General features: G+C 41.5%; 1 protein-coding gene across 1 annotated transcript in view; it reads left to right on the top strand.

The window, feature by feature from the left end:
• cntn3a.2 (contactin 3a, tandem duplicate 2) overlaps positions 1-15,041 on the top strand; it is a 44,019-nt gene that overhangs the window by 2,512 nt on the left and 26,466 nt on the right. The window contains exons 2-12 of the mRNA XM_086276655.1: positions 546-685; positions 1,457-1,592; positions 7,579-7,754; positions 9,566-9,661; positions 9,823-10,026; positions 10,875-10,977; positions 11,654-11,838; positions 12,706-12,842; positions 13,858-13,987; positions 14,460-14,610; positions 14,895-15,022. Of these exons, the coding sequence (XP_086132781.1) occupies positions 631-685; positions 1,457-1,592; positions 7,579-7,754; positions 9,566-9,661; positions 9,823-10,026; positions 10,875-10,977; positions 11,654-11,838; positions 12,706-12,842; positions 13,858-13,987; positions 14,460-14,610; positions 14,895-15,022 (1,501 nt within the window). The 5' untranslated portion in view covers positions 546-630. The remainder of the gene's footprint in view (positions 1-545; positions 686-1,456; positions 1,593-7,578; positions 7,755-9,565; positions 9,662-9,822; positions 10,027-10,874; positions 10,978-11,653; positions 11,839-12,705; positions 12,843-13,857; positions 13,988-14,459; positions 14,611-14,894; positions 15,023-15,041) is intronic.

Raw genomic sequence — 15,041 nt, 5'->3', positions numbered from 1 at the left:
CAAGAAGCGCGCGCATCGCAATTTGCAACACATGCTACAAGCAGTCAGACTCTTGCCCTTGATTACGGACCTGGGTGGAATGGCTTCCTCATCAGGCTGTCTTGATTCACCCCAGCATGTGGGAAGACACATGCTGCTGTGGGTGAATCTAATTGATTGGATGGCACCCAATTCCCAGGTCCAAGTCTCCTCAGGCAGCCAGAGAGTGAATCTGTCCAAGTGAAGGATGAGCCTAGGCGTTGGTTGCTCCCCTAATAGATTGGCATGGACTTCCTCCCATATGCCTCTGGTATCACCCTCAGACATCTCCGGGTTCAAGTTGGCCACACTACAGGGCGCAAAGTGACATTGCCTGGATCATTGCTGATTAGAGATGTGAGGGCTATCCGGCACCAAACTGTTCCTCCAGTTTTACAGTGATTATGTTTCCGCTGACAGAAAAATTCTGACACTTCCCCTGTCTTAGCTTGATAGGTGATTAAAAGATGTTACGCTGTCAGTGGTGGAGTTTTTGGTATTTTACAAGGAGATTCTCGTTTCAACAGGTCAAGCTCCTCTCTCTCTCGGAGAACACAAGTGCCATTTCAAAGCTTATTGGATGAAAGTCTCATTTACCCCTGGCTGCCAAATATGACGTTGCCATGGAAACAGCTTCTACTGTTATCAATCATCGACTGTTTGACAGGTAAACTACCTTTTTTTTTTTTTTTACGAGTGATGGATTTTTGGGGGGGTTTCTGGTGCGTGCGCACGTGTGTGTGTGTGTGTGTGTGTGTGTGTGTGTGTGTGTGTGTGTGTGCGTGCGTGCGTGTGTGTCTTCACGTTTGGACATTTACAGCTGTGGAATGAGACAAAAATAGTGTCAGAGAGGATGATGGCTCAGGTTTATAGGAGCACTCTGCAGTATTGGCTTCCACTCACAATCCAGACACAATACTCTCAATCTTCGTCATCACTTTCACCTGATGATGAGGCGTTTTACTTTTCTTTTCCTTTTTCACTTAGACAAAAACACTTAAGTAACATAAAAAGAGAGTAAAGATTTCCCCTTCTGCTGGGAATGATTTTCTTTGAATAATAATCATGTAATGTTTGTATTTACCAAGCATAGACAAAAAGTTTGCTAGTAAATGATTAAAAAAGTTTTCTTGTGAATTTGTTAAACTAGAGGTGTGTATTTTATTTTTTTTAATGCTGGAGCAGTGACACTTTTAAAATGACAGAAATGGCTTCCTGGTACCGGGGAACGCTGTGAGAAGTTCATTTTTTAAAAATCTATTTGTTTGCAAGAACACTTTGCAACACCCGCAAAGATATGAGACTCGCTTCCCTGTTTTAAAAGCCTCTTTATGACACTTTTCCATCTAAGAAAAATCAGGTAATAATGGAGTCCCGACTCCATTACAGTGATTTCTATTCTGTCTTCATGCTCACGCTGGAACTGTGTCTCTGTCAGATTGCCTGGACAGTGGATCATTCCATGGTCCGAGATGGAGAATGGAGCCGGGTGATTTGTTCATTCCCATTGACTCCATAGAAGAGGAAGCTACTCTGACTTGTGACGCAAAGGGAACACCATCTCCTCAGTACAGGTAGGAGCACATTCACGTTTAGGTTTTTATTCTTCAGGTTTTCAAAAATGTTAGTTTGGGGTTATTAAAATGGGTGAAAGACTGATTTAGAAATCATTATTTGCAAGATTTCGTTGGGTTTAACGTAGCAGTCATTTATAAGAAGTCGAGCTCAGCAGAATCCCAGCAGCTCAGCTGATCTCAACGTTCGCCAACATCAGCTGACAGCCTTGCCGATGCTCTTCCATACATTTAACTGGCAAATCTCACTTAGGACACACTATTAAAGCTGCTTTAGCCAGCCCACGTTTGCCTCATTCCCCAATGTTTGCACCTGCAAGGCGCTTTGCAACCCACCTGCACCCCATCACTTCGTCTTGTGCTGTACCTGACTTATTAAATGTCCCATCTATAGTCACTGATGCATGACTCTGTGTTGGGTCCCGCTTGTGCTCACTTCCAGATTAGTACATTCATTCACTCATGGGAGTGAGATGCCAGAACACAGCTTTCAAATATAAACTGATGGAAATAAAGATCCAGCGTCCTAACTGAACTGCAGTTCAGTTAGCACATTATCAACGCCGTATCGCTCTTTTGTTTAAAATAACACAGGCGGACTCGTTCTCCACCTCATAAGCAGTTACTTGCACTTTCTCCACTCTTTCGCGTTCATCACCGACGGTATTTTCTCAACTGTCAACGTCAAAAGAGGAGCTTGTTTAAAGTAAATGATTAGTTGAGCAAACATAAAAGCTGCATTGAGACATGATCGCAATCTAAATGGAAAAAGAAGATGAGGGAAAGGAAGAAGTGATGTACTCATCTGGATATTCTCAGTGACTTTTTACCCCAGAAAAGAAAAGTAATACAGATGCAGACACCTTTTTATACTCCTGGCTGCTCCCAGCTTGCCATTCTTGCAAAGCCAATTTAGATTATAGTTTTCATGTGGAAAAGCAAGCCGCTTTCCTTTCTATTAATTTTCTCCAAATTAGACTGAAATGCACATAGACACTCTGTGCAGCAGTGTCATTATGGCTTTACTAATTCATATTGACTAACACACCACCAATCTGCCTCTTGTCTTACCAGATAGTATCTTAGTGACACATGTGTAGCATCTTAATGATCGTCTCCTCTTATAAAACACAATGAGGCCGATGCAGGTTGCTAGACACCGGTTGGCACCAACAGACATTGATTACAAGTGTCTTTGGCGTTCGACGTTGGAATTACTGCAGCACAGCCGGCGCAGATGAAATGAATGACAGTGGTGTGGAGTATGTACATTCATTATTTCAGGCTCTTCACATTCCCCATCTAAGACCAGGTATTTCCATGTACTGATTAAAGGTGAGATGAGCATGTTTAACGGGGTGTCTTGTCACGCTGGCTGTGCTAGGCTCTGTATGCCCTCAGCACCTCTCTGGCTCCTCTCTTGAAGTGTAAATGGGCTCACACTGCTCTCTCCCATCCCCCTTCTTCTCTTTTCCCCCTTTTCCCTTTCCTCTGCCACTCCTGTCACTCACAGAGATATGAGACTTTCATACTATGCGCACAGCACTGATTTAAAAACTCGTGGGAGAAAATCAGATCTTCTATAGAAAAGCATCGTTGCTGCTGCAGGCTATAAAAGTTACACTGTGTGAGTGTCTTAAACGTAAACAGAAGGTGACTTGTCTACCCTTTACTTGACCTGAGGTTTGAAGTCTGTGGCTCTAGACCGGTAGATCATCCAGAATACTCGGATTTCTCTGTGGTCAGACAACATGTGTTCACAAAATGAGTTTCAAGCGGAGTAATTCAGTTTTCCAGTTGCCATTCAATCACCTGCCCTATGTTTGTGGCACCACTGAACAGCAGAGGCACTTCAGAGCAGGTCAAAAAGAGGTGAAAACGGTGGCTAAGGGATTAAGAGCTGAATGCAAGAGTGGACATGGACACCTACACAAACATGCAGGCATGTACTAGTCATTCCAGCCCTTTAGGTGTTCATCGTAAGCCACAAGAGTAATAGGGTTAACCTCATTGCATACAGTGACCAAGCTGCATGTGTATTGATCGGCCACAACATTAAAACCACCTGCCTGATCTTGTGTAGGTCTGCCTCGTGGCGTCAAAGCAACACGGTCCCCTCAGAGCATGGACGTGGGATTTCTGGGGAAGTCCTGGCATCAGGACATTTGTAGTCGAGTCTTTCTTCGCCTTTCCGTCTCCAGCGACTTCATCATCTTGTTTATGTCTGTCTTTTCGCACAAATGTTTCTGTTATGCTTCCCTTTCTTGGCAAAGGAGATATTTTGCTTTATTTTTCAAAGTTATTTGAGTTATTTCTGAAACCAGTGGGCAGTTTTGCCTGCCACTTCAAGTTTCTGCCCTTTTTATTGCTTTGTTTCTGCAGCACAGACGGTTCATGAAGAGTCATATTTCATTAATTTAAAAAACAAAGGTGTTATCGAGCGCTTGCTTTTTTTTTGCTCAAGTTGGTGGGAAAGCTGTCAATCAGGCTGTGGTGTCAAATAAACAACCACTCTCTCCTTTCCAGGATGTCCACATACACATATACCATAGATGTGAGAGCAAATTGATCTGCCAGTCTGCATTCTGTGTAAGCAATCTATGTGCAGCGCTGTGGAAAGATTTCAGGCAGAGAGGCATTGGTTAAGTCACAAACTCCTTGTGCAGCATGATAAACGTGCACTGATCAGCCATTAAAACCTCCTCTATTGTTTAGATGCATCAAAACAGCACTGACCTTTTTGGGCATGGATTCAGGACCTCTGAGTCTAGCTCATTGGTAGCAGATCCTCGAGGTCCGCTGGGTTAAGAGCTCTTATTGGATTGGGCATCCCACAGATGCTTGAACAGATTGGGATATGAGCCCTCAACTTTTCGAAATATTACCTGACGGAGGTGCATGTGAGAATGCAAATGTCCCACGCAGTGGGTTCTGGTTTGCACAGATTGTGAGAACAGCACAGATAATACCCTGGTGAATGCACAGCTAGCGAGCCCTATGTGCTGCTTTGTGGACGCTCTGCACAGGAAGATCTCTACTGTAAACCAAACTGAATATTTCCAGCATCGAGAACATGGCTGGCACGAGCGATCTCCATGTGTACTGCATGTGAGAGAAGACGGCATCTTCCCAAGTACTGCCAACTTTTTCCAGAGTTAATGTGTGAAAACGATTTTTGTAATACTCCCAAAATGTTCCCACCACCTTTTTTTTTAAATGCAGTGGAGCGCATTGCTCTACTGAGGCTGGAGGAAGCCACTGCAATTGTCATGAGTCTGCAACCATGTAAAGCATTAAAGTAAAATCCACATGAATTCAGTGGTGCATTTTAATGACCAGTGTTATTCCAATGTTGATATTGTTGCACCTGATCGCTAATTATTCTTTAAGAATGTTTTCTTTTTCTTCTCTCTTTTACTGGGAAGCGAAACATATATGCTTTTGAAAAGTCATCCATTGTGTTTCCCACATGTCTGTTGCCACTTGTTGCCACTTAAGTAAAGCAAAAAAGGAAGTGTTTTGCTAAGTGAAAGAAAGGGTTATGTTTTTTTCTTAAACACAAACAATGGAACATTCTTGAAAAGTGCTCTGTCCTTGAACCCATCAATGCTCAGCTTTTGAATAGCATTTAAAAGGAGATAGAGTTTTTGCGGTGGCGGGGAATGAAAATGAATAATGAGACTTGCTTGAATCAATGAATTAACCTTAAGTTTTTAAGAGTTCTTTTAGGTGCTTCATTTATTTGATAGCACCGTCGTAACCTGCTTCACAGAGCTTCTTCTTTTTTTAATTCTTCCTCCTGCTAAGTGTTGGAAAGATATAATAAAGGGTGAAAAGGAGTTTAAAAGGCCTCCTTTGATACATTGAGCCATTGTTACCTCTTGCCAGGTGGTAATGTTTAGTCCTGATGGGGAGTCAAAGGTGGAATAATATCACATTATGTAAATCTAATGTGACAGAGACGAGGTGATTATGGTTAGACTGATGATCATTGTCCAGAATGGTTTCTAAAACCTTTGTCCTCCGCTCCCCTTAAATAGCGAAGGACAGCTTTGTGTATGATACCCCTAGATTAAACTTTAATGATCCCTGTGGGGAAAATGGGATAACTGCAGCAGCAAGTAGTAGCAGAGCTAAATAAAGAAAAATGGAAAAAATACAACACCGTAAAGAAATTTGCACTTCAAGGTTTATACAGACACAAAGGACATCTGTTAGGTGAGTAAATTAATGATATATAGACATGGCAGCATGATTACGGTACTGTTAGACTGCAGGTACAAAAAAATATGATTCGCTCAAGCAGCATACAGTCTCGAAAAACAAAGTACACTCTCTTTTAATCCTAAGGTGGTAAATTTCAGCAGATAATAAACTCATCGGGTCCTTATCAGCTTCGAAAGTTACTTAAATACAACCTCAGATGTAGAACAATATATGATATATTGTTTATTTATTTTAACAAAAATAAGCTAAAATGCAGAAACATTTTGGTTTCTGCAAAATGTTTCTGCATTTTGGTAATAACTATAACCACAATAACATGAATGAATAGTTTTTTGCGTGACTTTATCAGTCTCTCACATTGTTGTGGAGGAATTTTGATTCACTCTTCTTTACAGCATTGATTCAGTTCATCAAAGTTTGTAGACTGTTGTTTATGCACAGCTCTCTTAAGGTCCCACCACAGGGTTTCAGTCAGCTTGAAGTCTGGAAGAGTTCATTGTCGACTCACTGACAGCTGGTTTGAGGTGTTTGTGCTGATATTCGGCGTTTGGTTTTCTCCAAATGTGGCACAGTGCAATGTGGCCAAACAACGGTCTTGCCTGTCCACAGGACATTGTTTCAGAAGTCTTCTGGTTTCTGCAGATGCAGCTTTGCAAACTTTAGCTGAGCAGCCGTGTTATTTTTAGAGAGAAGAGGGTTTTCTCCTGGCAGCTCTTCCAACCAAGCCATACTTGCCTTTTTCTAATTGAGTTGTCATGAACTTTAAATTTTAATGCTAACTCAGATGTTGCTTTGAGGTTTTTGCAGGTCACCTGTCTGACCTTGGGTGAATTTGCTGGCATTCCCACTCCTGGGAAGACTAGCAGTTGTCTTGAGTTTTTTCCACTTGTGAATAATCATTCTTACTGTAGAATGATGGACTTAAAATTGTGGGGGAATGTCCTTTAGACCCTTCCTAGTTTAATGGTCAGCAGCTTCTCCCAGATCACTGCTGATGTCTTTCCTCCTTGGCATTTTGCTAACACACACCTGAACTTTACAGACCAACAGACTGCCAAAAATCTTTCTTTTATAGAGGTGCTTACACTTGCTGATCATCACTTAATCAAGTGGACTGGATTAGCAGCACTTGGCTGTTTCTCATCCTCTTAATTCCTGGGGAATCAGTAAGGGTGTACTTAGTTTTTTCATGCTTCTGCATTTTGCTGGGGTGGGGATTTGTTTGTTTTTTTCAATATATAATGGCATGGCATAATATGTCGTCATCTGTTTGTCTGAGCCTGTAGTAACCTTGTATCAACTTTGAATCAATTAATTTTCATTGTGTCCTGATGCACGAGCCTTAGAATTTAAAGAGGGTGTACTTTCTTTTCAAATGACTGCAAGCATAGTTTATCAAGTTGATGCACAGAACTGTCCATAATTTGCTGGCAGTCACACATGTATCAACTCCATTGTCCTTAACCCTGAACACAACACAGTTGTGTTTGCAGATTTGTTTGTTTTTAAGGAAGTTTAATCACAGCCGAAAAGAATCGTTGGCCAAAGTCCTAACCACAAGAGTTCATTTCAACTAGCAACCTTTTAAAATCCTCGGCCCCATCGCAAATCACACCACATAAAGTGTATTATTCTTATTCCAAGTGCGTTACCACAGTGAATTGTGTTTTCCACTCACCTCCTGTCAGACCACCTTGGTTGGAAGGAAGAAGGGGACTGCGTGTTTTGCCAGGGACTGATGGTGTCTTTGCCCTCACAGATGGTCACTGAATGGGACTCTCATAAATCTGGGTCTGGATCGTCGGCGGCGTCTGTCTGGGGGCAACCTCATTATAAGCAGCCTGGACCGATACCAGGATGTAGGGATGTACCAGTGTATGGCCTACAACACAGTAGGAGCTATCCTCAGCAGAAGAGCAAGTCTTCAGTTTGCCTGTAAGTTACAGTCAGAGTTTTAACTACAAAAAACCACGGGTGTGTAAATGCTCTTAACTACAAATAATGCAGACGTACACTAAAATGGAAGCGCTTTATTTGCAGTATTTATCAGCACGCAGCAAGTTCAGTGGGGAGCCGCATTAAATGTTAACGTAACATGGGAAGAATCTGAGTGCGATGACGCTTCCTTACTTATGGTCATGCAGACTAAGAGTTGCTATTTCACTTTGTGTTGTTTGCTTCAATCAGAAGTCATTCCAGTTTCGTTGGATGCACTCTGGGGTAAAGTAGTCTACCAAATTGCACAAGTAGTGTTTGAAGAATAACTTAATAAGGACTGGAAAAAAAAAAAAAAAAGAACAGAACACAGCATACCTGCACTTTTATGAAAAAGGAAGAACAAAGCAAATGAATATAAGCTGCAGTGCAAACTATACTACAATGCATTGCTACAAAAATAATAATTTAGGCAGTAAAAAAAATGTACTTTCACATCACGTTCCTGCTGGTGAAGCAGGTAAACAACTCAAATGAATAACCAAATGAATACTTATTACTTCTATACTATTCATTAAGGCTTCCTTTCATGCAGATCGCAACAAAGCGCCTTTTCACACCTTCACTCGGTGGTGGTATCTTGCCGTGCAGATGTTTTGGGTCTTTTTTGACAAGCTTTTAAGATATGGGATGGTCAGAAAAAATGGAATAATGACATTTTAATAACTTAACAACAATGACTTGAGAATAATGACCGGATAATGGATAATCTAACCTCTCTGAAAAAAGTTTGAGTCATTTTATTAACCTTCAAAGGAGTCTCCAATGAAAAACTATAGTTCTTTTTCTTTTTCAGATTCTCTTAGCAATATTTGGATGCAACACAAAAGAATAATAACAAGAAAAAAATATTACTAGGTACATATACCTTAAGGTGTAGCTCAATGAAAAAAGTTTTCAGTCGTTTCAACTTTTTTCTTATAGTGTTATGAGCTCTTGCAGCATATCTCGTCATGGTATATTAATGTCTTGGTCCCCCTCAGGCAGTTTTTGGGCAGCTATTTTGAAACCACTATAAAATGAATAGAGCGAGATCCAAAAGTTTATTCTTACAATGGACAAACTCTACCTTGTAAAGCACTGATTTAAGAAAAAACTGTAAAGGTTGAAGTATGAAGTTTATAATGCCTCAAATTGTAATTCTGCTTGGCACATGCAAAGTTGCACAGCCTTACAGACTTCATCACGACTCAATTCAGAATGCAGATGTAGCGAATGGCTCTCGCTCCTCCCACCAGAGCCTTGAACATATGCCAGGCTAATTTACACGATTCATACAGAGGCTATGAACCGTCATGAACCTCTTCTGTGCACGAGCCGCAGTTCAGCAACACGATTGGCTCGTGTGTTTACCTGTTCGGCCATCTCTGCTGCTGCGGGATAGATTTCTATTTGAGATTCTGTGCTAAGTCAAGTCTTGTGATTTCAGCGCTTACACAAACATGTACATAAATTAAGTTAGTGGCGGGTTTTCACATCCAAGTTCCTTTTTTTCACAAAATGGCATATCGCTCATATCTCATTCAGGCCCTGGGTTCAGCAGTCTGTCTAAACTCTTCTGTTTCAGAGCCTCACTTGTCTCAGTTGCTTTTGTTCTCCCTCAGGCCTTGCAGAAGTGCAATTTTCATTACAGCTTTCTTATGGGTTTGTGTCAGTGTCTTGCAGAAAGCTTTTACTCAGCCTCTTTTCCACTCCCCTGATATGTGACATCCTACAGTAAGCTTCCTTTTCATTTTTTCCCCTCCTGTCAGACTTAGATCATTTCAAAGTTCACACCAGAAGCGCAGTGTCCGTCCGAGAGGGACAAGGAGTGGTGTTGCTTTGTGGATCGCCCACTTCCTCAGGAGGTAAACTCTGCTGTTGTTTTGAGTCCTGCTGAAGTGTGATTAAAACATAATCTTGCTGCCACTGATTAGCCCCTTTTCTAATCACAGTTAATTCTCTTAATCACATTTAATATCAGAGAGCATCCAGGATCGTCTCATGCGCTTCCTTGTTTGCCTTCCAGACCTTACTTATGCATGGATCTTCAATGAGTACCCGTACTTCGTTCAGCAAGACAATCGGCGCTTCGTCTCCCAGCAGACGGGAAACCTTTACATTGCCAAGGTGGAGCCCTCTGATGTGGGCAACTACACGTGTGTAGTGATGAACAGCATCACAAAGGGCAAGGTTCAGAGCTCCCCCACGTCTCTGATCCTCAGGACAGATGGTAAGACACAGCTTGTGCCTTTGACGTGACAAGTATTGCCTTTCAGCCTCGCATTATGGGCCTTTCATTTTAAGGTGGCTTTAATCATTACCCCAGCGAGAGTGCTCTTTATCTCGTTGTACCTCACTGAAGTTGAGTCACAGAGGGCTAATGCCTGTAAGTAAATAGTTGCTCCTCAATGTAGGCCAGCAAACAAAGCACCCAAATCTCTTCTTTGCTGACTTAGCTTCTCTTATAATTCGCAGTCCCTTTAAAAGCTTTCTCTTTGCTTTCACATGAATTCTCGGGCCTGTTCTCAGCGGCGTGTTGTTCTGTTCTCTGTTATGCTTTCATAGAACGAGTGAATAAAGATTGCCTTGGGAATGAATTAAACATAAGTCATACGTCAGTGGACCATTACATTGAGTGTTCTGGTGGTTCAGCCAGTTTCTACTCAGTGTACTGTACATGTAACTGCATAAATTTAAATCCCCTTGCATCACTTTCTGGTCGCGATCTTGAGTGCCTTTCCTGAATGCTGATATTAACAATGAAACACAACAGAGGTTAGGAACTGCCTACTCAAGCTTTGAAATAGCAGATTAAAAAAAAATCTCTAGATGAAAAATAATGCTCGGTGTATTTAAATTATTCCTCGCTGGGTTTTGGCTACACTCTGGTGACTGTACTCTTAAGCGATGCACGATTTTGAGTTTAGTTTACCCATGAGAGAGCGTTTGCTCATGTGCATTTCATTTTTTCCTCTGTTAGCTTTCCAGTGCTATTGTTTGGTCCATAACGCCAGCCGTAATGCTTGTAACTCATGCATAATGGAATACTGAGCAAGTTCTTGTGCTTGGTCCTCATAGGAGTGATGGGTGAATACGAGCCGAAAATAGAAGTTAATTTCCCAGACAATGTACCCGCCGCGAAAGGATCAACAGTTACGCTGGAATGTTTCGCCCTTGGGAAGTAAGCTGGATTTCCTCAAGCATGTTTTTAATCTTTCACTGTCTTTTCTTTCCATACAAGGAACATCTGGATTTCTAAGCAATTATGGTTCTTAGAGCGTGGCATCAAGCCACGATTGGTCTGAAAGCAACTTGTCGTTGGAATGGGTTAAGTCCAGACCAGGGATGTCAAACTCATTTTATATCCTGGGGGCACATACAGCCCACAGGAAATCTGTCAACATGACTCTTTGGGCTTAAATTGTAAGAAATAGGTGTGTAAAATTATCATAAATTATAAAACAAAGGTTTTGTCAAGAGAATGTCTTTTTTTTCTACTCACCCATTGTAAATAAAGACATTTCTGTAGTAGATAAGATCATTTAATTGTTTATCTGTTACTTCATTACTTGTTTTAGTATGAATGACAGTGGGGGAGGTCTTCATCAGTGGGAAAAGCTGTAAAATGTATAAAAATAAAGTTAAAGGTCCCCAAAAGTTATTTTCCAAAACCACTCAGTGGGCCAGATTGGAGTCTTTGCTGAGCCAATCTGTTTTGACACCCGTGGTCTTGACCATTTATCAGCAAAACGAAAAAAATAAGTACTGCAGTCCATCTGACGCTTTATTGCTACAGATTGTTACAGACACCTGCACCTGATTCCCCGCTGAGCTCTTCCTTCGCATGTGTCTCACAGCCCCGTCCCAGAAATCACCTGGAGGAGGGCCAACGGCGTTCCCTTCCCCAGCAAAGTCAAAATGAAGTACTCGAACGCCGTGCTGGAGATTCCCAGCTTTCAGCAGGACGACACGGGCGGTTACGAGTGCGTGGCCGAGAACAAGATGGGGAAGAACACAGTCACCGGTCGGCTGGCTTTTTATGGTACTGCGACTTTTGTTTGAGTTTTGAGACGACGCCACAGACAATTGAGTTAGACAAAATGGGTAAACAATCAATATCTCTGCTTCTTTCAGCAACGTCGACAATTGTCACGTCGTTAGACTTTGTAAATGGCAACAATTGTAATGTGATCGTTTAAAAGCTATAAGTAATTTTATAATAGCAAGAGCTCATTGTTATACACGCTACTTTAATGCACACACAAATCTCTGCCTTCTTCCTGCATTTTAAGCGTTTCACTGCAGCTATTACATTTTGGGTTCTTGGCTTGCTTCAGCCGCTGTGTTTTCCTGTGAATCTGTGAAAGAGGGAAAAATGACACTTGTGAAATTGGAAGTGACAGTATGTACAGTGCCACCGAAGTGAGCTGTGCTTATTATGAGCATTGCACTCATGAAACCCATGAAATTTCCTGAAAGCTGTAAATATATGAGAGACTTAGGGGGGGTTGTGTGCTGGATGGGAAACAAGCAGGACCTGACATTTATTATACGCAGAATTAAGGTGACAGTTTGGGGGGGTGAGTGCTGGTATCGGGTGCTGTTCGCCGGTCATGAGAGCTTCTTCCTTTGTGGTTCGGGGTTTTAATGTTAATCTTTGGGTTGCCTCGGGCTGCTGACACATTTAAGAGATGTAACTGATAGACTGAATTCAATTTTCTCTCCTCTAGCCTCTTAAAGGAAAACCCATTGACGACCCCCCCCCCCTTAATTTGGGCTGCCAATCTGCACACGCTTTCCTTTGAACTTATTTAGATGCAGCTTATTTAATACGATAATGCTCCTTCCTCGAAATCTGCCCTCTGGTTCTTGTCAGATAATTCACTCGAGGATAATTCTGTGTCCTCAGCAAAGCCTCAGTGGGTCCAGACAATGAAAGACACGGCTCTAGCCATTGAGGAGAGACTTTACTGGGAGTGTCGAGCCAACGGCAGGCCCAAACCCTCCTACACGTGGCTGAAGAACGGCCAACAGCTCCTCTCAGAGGTAAATTACCGGCTGTCGTCTGCCACCTACAAGTGTTTCATTTTAAAGACTTAATCTTCAGCTTCAGCTCTTCCTTTCATTTCCGAGAGCCTGGCATAAAACACACTGCTGTTTTCCCGAGTGTAATTCAGAGTGCGATGAGAGGAGAGGGTAAACATCTTACTAAGGTGTGCCAGTGATGAGACATGGATGTAACTGTCTCGTATTCTGCTTTACCTTGGCAGATTACAGAGTCTTAGAAAGTGGATGTGCACGGCTCCCGAGAGATTGCTCTGTTTTATCTGAATGGAGTCAGTGCTTGTTTTTCATTATTCATGGTGCATGTTTAAGCTCCTTCATATTGAGGGACAATGGGTTTAATCTTCTGTGAAATATACTGTATATAGCACTACACCTAACTCTAGACCACCAGAGAAATACATGTGGTCTTGCATATTTTGAGATTTTTAAATTTGGCTGACCTCAATATGCCTCTGACACTTAATTTCTTACCTCTTACATGCATTATACTGTAGCAATAACCATCCTGATATTGTTCAAAACTAATGTTTAAATATCCTTATTTTATTTGAGGTTTATTGTTTTTACTGTTGTACGATTCAGAATATGATTTTCACCATGAAAGTTGCATTTTTATCTAATTTGTTTCATATTTATAGTACAGAATATAGCTAATGATAAAAAAAAAACACTAGTAGGTGCTGTACTGTATATGGTTAATACTGAGAAAATAAATTAAAAAGTGCAGATATAATACAAAAAGCTCAAATATTGCATAGACTGGACCAAAAGTGCACAGGATAGGGAAAAAAAATGAATGTTCCATACTTAGAAAACAAAATTGTGCTTTGTGCTCATAGCGATAAATTATTTTGCAACAGCATCCTGATTTGATCCGCGTCCATTGACAGCACCTCTAAACAAATCCAGCACTTGCCAGAGCGCGCCGCAGAAAGCAAAAGCTACCTGTAAGTGTAAGGAGAATAATTGCTTTCTTTCAACCTTTTCTTCACAGGACAGGATCCATGTGGAGGACGGAGTCCTGTCAGTGTCTGCGCTGACCCTGTCTGACGCTGGCATGTACCAGTGTGTGGCCGAGAATAAACACGGCGTCATATATCTTGCTGCTGAACTAATGGTTTTAGGTAGGATGGCATTTATCTCTCTTCTAAATCCTCAAATCTTTGTTGCCAAAAGGATCTTAAAGGTCATCTTTCTGTCATTCTTAAAGGTTGTCTGGATTAGCAGATAATGGGGTCAATGTGGATGTTTTTGTGGGGTCAGACACATTTAGATATCTATATATTTTTCCCCCTTTACTTTGATGTGGGGATGAAGATGGTGTAATAGATGCCAAACTCATAGCTGAATAGTAAACATGAACTTTTACTGCAAAACCAATTAAAAGTTATAACAATATTTTCTGCTTCTTCTTTTATTAATACATAAAACTGGCTAAAAAACACCGTTACAGCGTCGATTTTTATGCCGGTTTGATTCGTCAGTTTTAAAAAACGATGTGTTTCAATTACTGTAAGATTTGAAAACTGGTGCTTGAAATGCTCAGTGAGATTTGCTGCAGTCTTGCACTAACGCCAGTTTGCTGTTTCCCACCAGCTTCTCCTCCAGACTTCACAGGGAACCTCCTCAGAGCTTTGCTCAAAGCCAAGACAGGAACTACAGTGACTTTAGAATGTAAACCCCAGGCCTATCCCATCGCTAGCATTTTATGGAAGAAAGGCAACCTGCCAATCCACACAAATGACAGGTAGTAACAGGGTTAACGTTATTCTGAAAAAGTCAATGTACACAGTTTTATAGGCTTGTTTTTTCCGTATATAAGCCAGTTATCTATCCCAGCTACACTCCTCTTTAGCCATCTTTGGTCTAATCAATATTCACCACACACACACACATGCTGCCTAACTGGAAGATGTCCATTATGTAGAATGCTGAAAAATCCAGAAGTCGGTGTTTATCTGATGGTAAAATGAGTCTTTGTTCTTGGCAGTCGGATTGTAAACTGCTCTCACTGTTTGTGTACTCCTATAGGATCACACTGTCCCCAGATGGAACGCTGAGGCTTGCCAACGTGAGCAAGTCTGATGCAGGCAGCTATACGTGCTTTGCTAGGAATAGATTTGGCATGTCAAGTACAACTGGAAGGCTCCTTGTTACTGGTAAGCTCTCCTGTTAAAT

The sequence above is a fragment of the Aulonocara sp. 'chitande type north' Nkhata Bay genome, linkage group LG20 (genome assembly GCF_057382095.1).
Source record: "Aulonocara sp. 'chitande type north' Nkhata Bay isolate Kocher_YH1m ecotype deep benthic linkage group LG20, A_spYH_male_GT1.1, whole genome shotgun sequence".
Taxonomy (NCBI): Eukaryota; Metazoa; Chordata; class Actinopteri; order Cichliformes; family Cichlidae; genus Aulonocara; species Aulonocara sp. 'chitande type north' Nkhata Bay.
This window is presented reverse-complemented; position numbering and strand designations above follow the sequence as displayed.